Genomic DNA, 6,000 nt, shown 5'->3' with positions numbered 1-6,000 from the left:
TGGCAGAAGACACAAACAATTTGAATGATATGAAATTGGTAATTTAGCTTTCTTCTCCAAAATGGACCCCAATCAGATCGTAAGATTTGTCAAAAATCTGGTATTGCTAAAATAACCATATTCTAGGCTCTCCTACTCCTATTTTTCCTCTCTTCCACTCTCTGTTCTTTTACTTTTTCTTTACAGGTATCAAGGATGATCACAATGGACAATAGCAACCAAGGGACCAAAAGACAATCAGGCGTGGATTTTAAAGCGGTTTTCCATGTAGAAGAAGTTTGATTTTAGCTTCACACCTTCAACTGCAACATTTCAAAATATCAACAAATGTAATAAAACAACCAACATTTATTTTTAATAAAATTATTTAACAATAATATCACATCACAACACAATTAGTTAATAATTAATTTAGCATCTTTGGGATTTTCCAAATATTCATATTTGTATTTTTCAAACATTTCTTGTAGACTTGTCATTACCTTTTGATGGATTTCATCGACATATTTGGGATCTGGGTTGTCCATTTTCTCAACATCAATGGGTGAACCGATAACTTGTACAATACGTTTACGATGTGGCAATAGACCAAAACCATTTTTCAAAAGGCCACGACCGGTTACAATCAGCGGTGCAATACCCAATTTATTTTTAACAGCAATTTGGAAATTTCTCAACTTAGAACCGGGTGGATTATCCTTTTGATCCAAAATGTCTACTTCGCCAAATGAAAAGCTAGGCACAATGGGGGAACTACCAAAACAAAGAATAATAAAATACGAATTCATAAAAATGCATTTTTTAACGTACCCCGACTTAATGGCAATTTTCACAAATCCCTTACGATTCTTCAGGGTCAAAATATATTGGCCAGGATGACAATCCAATGCCTCATGAGCACCACCCACCAGTATTGCCACAGCATTTGAGGTATAACCATCAATATTGTGTGGATGATGAGGATTGCAAGACCTGTTGAGTTGTTGCAACAGTCCTTCCTTGGAACAGGTTACCAAACTCCAACCGCGTATCAATTCACGCATTATTGGTGTCAAGAAATACATATCCAATGTGGCAGCCTTAGGACGAACACCGGGAAATAGCTCCAACCATTTTCCAATACTCAGGCCCATATTGACGGAGATACCGGTACTGAAAAATAGGAAGAACATTTTTAAATTAAAAAAATAGAAAAGATAAGAAGCTAAACAATGAAGTATGAGGAGATAGGTAAGAAATAGTTTCGATGGCTATAGAAATTCGGACAGAAAACATATTAGGTGCTAAGGTTGCACTTTCCCAATCACTCAAGGTTTCTAAAGATGCTGTAAATTAAAGTAGGTTCCATAATTGAACAGAAGTCTGTGCTGTCTGTAGGCCGGCGACTCAGGAGATGCTCAATTGTCTCCGTCTACTCCTCGTCAACACTGAATCTGCAGTAATTAGTAACATCATGGTCCCACTTACTGGTAAAAGCCCTGATATTGCAATGACATGTCATTACTCTGATTCCAGCTTTACTCAGGCTCAACAGTGAGTTTATTCTTGTTTGACAGAGTCAGCCAGATAGATCTTGACACATTGCACCTAGGTTCGTTGTGTCAGGCTCGTTCGTCGAAGATTGCATCAAAGTTTCGAAAAAGGTGACAGATGGTTGGTTTGTTTGAGCCATCGATTGCTATATCTGTAGATAGAGATCCTCGTCTAGCTAATTCGTTTGCTTTTTCATTGCCCGTGATGTCACAGTGTCCTGGTACCCAAAACTGCTCTTCACTTGAGGACGACCTCTGATTTGATGTTGCAGGATTTGATGGCTTTAAGACCCGCTGTCTATACACAAAGATCGCGAAGATTTCAGCTTGGAAAACACTAAAGTTGCAATCCAGCCTGTAGATAAGCTCAAGGTCTAGCCTTTCACAGTAGACGCCAGACTTCATTGGTTCATTCGTCGAAGAACCCATCAAAGTTCCGAAAAAAGTGAGAGATGGGTGGTTTGATTGAGCCATCGATTGTTAGATCTGTTGATTGAGATTCTCGTCTTGCTAATTCGTCTGATTTTTCATTACCCGTGAAGTCACAGTGTCCTGGTACCCAACACAGCCGATAGCTGTAAATAAGTGTTTCCAAAGATGCTCTACATTCGAGGACGACCTCAGATTTGATGTTGCAGGATTAGATGGCTTTAAGAGCCGCCTGACTATCCACAAAGATAGTCAGCGTTCTCTACATCCAAACTTTTTATCAATTCCGCTGTTTTCCAGATCACGAAGATTTCAGCTTGGAAAACACTACACTTGCTATCCAGCTTGTAGGTAAGCTCAAGGTCTAGCCTTTCACAGTAGACGCCTCCCCTGTATACGTCTGTATAGAAAGCCAGACCGTCCAAAGAAGGGTTACTACGGTTCCAGTCATCTTTACTAGGGATAACGACCTCTACATCGTCAAATCTCAGGACTGGTGATATATAGTCGCTTAGTTTTATACGTTGGTCCAATGTCATACATAATTCGTTCTGGATACATCCATTCTCGTAGGTATAATTTCGCCAAAGATTTTGTTCATGCAGGGCACTACGCGCTGCCTGACACTTAATGCTGAGACCCAGAGGCCTTAAGTTCATCATCTCGTTCAGACGTGATTGTGTGGTGAGGCAGCTCTTTGAACCTTGTCTAGTTTGCAAAATGTTGATTTGTGACGCGGGCAGTGCCACCAGACAAGAGAACCTTAAAAAAGATGGGCCTTACCACAGTGTTATACATCCAGTGTATAGTCGATGGTTTTATCCCCCAAGTGCAAATCTGCCCTCTCTTCGCCCGTTCCTCAGCGTTCCTGTTCCATCGTAATTGACAGTCCAGGATTGTGCCAAAGAATTTTGGTTCGGGGGTCAGATGAAGCTGCACCCCATCCAGCTTACGGTGCATAATGAACATTACCTGTTCTATCTTTGTATTGGCCAAGGGTGACCGCGTCGATAAGGCTCTTTTGCATAAGCTCCGAGATTGTTGACGGAAATTTTGCGGAAATCAGTATCACCACGTCGTCCACATGGGCTACGACTTTTATACCTTTCCCGTCCAGTTCCACCAATATCCAACGAAGCTGCACTCCATCCAGTGTTGGAGGAGCAAAGACGCCCTGTTCAATCTTAGTTGGATTACTCCAAGACCGTTAGCCTTGGCCAAGCGTGACAGCGTCGATAAGGCTCTTTTGCATAAGCTCCGAGATTGTTGAGGAACGACTTTTATACCTTTCCCGTTCCACCAATATCGAATGTATGTTGTGTAAATAAAATGACGATCAGTTAAAATATGTTCAGTATTTGGCATCTGAGAATATGAATGGTTCAATTTAAAGAGTTCGTTTCATATAAGACCCTTTTTTCATAACCTTTTAGAAGTCTTTCATAACCTGTCGTTTAATATTCTTGTATTTTGAAGCTATATTCCTTTCCTTTTTTCGTTTACTTACCCAATTATACCATGAGGAAATGTGGCAATAACATAATTTCTATTCGGTGGCAATTCTGCAGTTTTTACCAATTCTACTGGGAAATAGGAACGTAAATATTCTGCTATCCGACTGGTGCGCATCGGCAAGTAGCTGTAATTTAAGAATACAAAAAATAAATTGTTAAAATATAATAAAATAAAGATTTAAAATTAGAAACGAGTCAGCTGATCAACGTTGCAGCTGATTTATTTTTGTTTGTTAAGAAAAAACGTTTTATGTCATATCTACATCGAAGATGTTCTATGTTATATCTATTCGCTAATATGTTCACTTTAATGTCGCGCGTATCTATGCCTTCTAAATTGACTCGATTTGTAAATCAAGGTGCAAAAATCCTAGATATTTAGACTAGTATAAAAATTATATAATTTTGATTTAGCAGCTGTTATTTGTTTACGTTTGAAATTGAGTGGATTGAGCAGTCTAAACCCGCTCTTAGGAGTCTAAACCCGCTCTTAGGAATGGAATTCAAATGACATGTTTTCGTTTAATGCAAATATACTTTTTTTTTTTTTTTTTTTATATATTATTTTGGTTGGCCCACTTTCTATAGGGATAGAAGGTTTAGTGCCATGTATCCGTAACCCGATGGTGGTTTGTGTTTTGCTCTTCGATCTTCTTTAAGAATTTGACCACAATGTTCAGACTTTCTAAGCCTTGTGTATCAGTGAACTCTTCTACTGTGAAGGAGTCACATAGTAGCGAAAAGCATCTTCTTTTACTATTAAATTTACGAAAATTAAAAATTTCATGCGCAGCTGTTTGGATTTTGTTGAACGACTCGTAATTTATAGGTTATCCGTATTTAAAAACACACGTGTTATGAACGCTTAACAACCGCCATTTTGTTTATTTTTAAGCCCGTGGGCGTTAATTTTTTTTACGTCTTTCTTGTGAGCCGTCCGAGGACGAACTGAAAATATACTTAAAAGTTCACTCTATACGAACAGCTGACAGCAGTCACATATGATTACATGAACAGCTGATTCCAACTAAAGCTGGTGCTTTACAGCTGATCAACTGACAGTTTACACATATACTATTGCCACATTTTATATAAATCTCTTACATACCCCAAACCACGGGTTAACGATGAATTCCTTTTATGGTCCATATAAATATAGGCAAAATATAATAAATATAAAGCTTTGCCTAAATAACCGGAACAAATCTACAAAAAAAAACATTAAAATCATGTTCAATTCCAATTGCACTCAATTCGATACTTACCAAAAATACACCATTTAGGAACCAGCATATAAATGGCATATACATAAATAAATTTATATATAAACCAGCCACTAAGGTTTCTACAAAACCTTTTAACGGTTCTTCAAATTGTTTCCGATTCTTTGCGCACGGAATTTCTTCCTGTGTGGTTGATTGATCATGCTTCCCATTGCTTGGTGGTTCCGTCATTGTAATTACTTAAAAAATTATAAAAACTTGTAATTTCTTCTATAAAAATCGTCTTTCGTTGAGAACTTCTACCGCACTTCTTTACGTTCTCCCTTCAACTAAACTATAATAGAAGTTTTCGAATTTTCTGCCTTCGTTTTTTCGATCGTTTCATATCTGAAATTTAATATTTTTATAATTTAACATAGTCGATATAAATACAATACATTAACACCTTATCTACGCCGGCTACCCGACCGTCCTCTCTCCCTCCCTCCATCGTTTTAACATTTGTTGTCCATCAATTATGAGTGTAACTCATAAACTATTATCACGCTGGTACACTTGAACGTCGATTAAAGTGCATTCATATTTTTGGGGGTCTATTTGCTATTTACTTTAGGAAGAACAATTTTATCTTTCATTATGCGGGTCGTTCGTTGCGCACAGTAGCTGAAATTGATTACGAGTATGAAGTAAAATTTAAAGCTAATCGAAAGAGAGTTTGTTAATTTTCAATTGCGTTTGGGAACATGATTTTCTTCCTATCATATCTATGAACAAAAATAACTATTTAAATCGATAGTACTGATTAATATTTAACATCTATTAAAGAAGGTATTGTCAAGTTTTATATACAATAATGAAAAATTAAAATATATAAACTGCACTTTTTTTCTTACTATACATAAAAATTATCAATATATAACATTTCGAAACTATTCCGTTTTTATTAGAACTATGTCATCGTAAATTCTACGCGTGTAGGTTGTTTATTCACTGAGTAAATTAACTACCAAATGGCAGAATCTCGGGTTGGAAAACATGGTTGCAATCTCAACAATCCGAAAAGTATGCGGAACCTTTGTATAACATAGACCTATATTTAAAAATTTCTAGGAAGAAGTTCTTTATTCAACACTCTAATAGCGAAGGTATGATCCACAACTATATAAAATTATGTCAGTCATTCCAGTATCGGGTATTTTGCACAAATTAGGGATTTTTTCAACAAATAGGAGAAAAAAAATACGTTTTATATGGTTGTACTTATTAATAATGACAACATGCGCATAAAATTAGGAATGTACT

General features: G+C 36.9%; 1 protein-coding gene across 1 annotated transcript; it reads right to left on the bottom strand.

Moving 5' to 3' along the window:
- Positions 1–395: 395 nt before the first annotated feature.
- On the bottom strand, positions 396–4,929 carry LOC133338381 (2-acylglycerol O-acyltransferase 2-like). Its single transcript, XM_061546555.1, has 5 exons — positions 4,741–4,929; positions 4,584–4,681; positions 3,469–3,600; positions 811–1,152; positions 396–753 (listed from the first exon to the last, which is right to left on the bottom strand). The coding sequence occupies exons 1-5, from the start codon at positions 4,927–4,929 to the stop codon at positions 396–398; spliced, it is 1,119 nt and encodes a 372-aa protein (XP_061402539.1).
- Between the last annotated feature and the right edge of the window lie 1,071 nt (positions 4,930–6,000).

The sequence above is a fragment of the Musca vetustissima genome, unplaced genomic scaffold (genome assembly GCF_032173495.1).
Source record: "Musca vetustissima isolate MV318-11 ecotype Yass unplaced genomic scaffold, APGP_CSIRO_Mvet_v1 utg10190, whole genome shotgun sequence".
NCBI classification, from domain to species: Eukaryota; Metazoa; Arthropoda; class Insecta; order Diptera; family Muscidae; genus Musca; species Musca vetustissima.
Note: the sequence above shows the minus strand (reverse complement) of the source record. Positions and strands in the feature narration are given on the sequence as shown.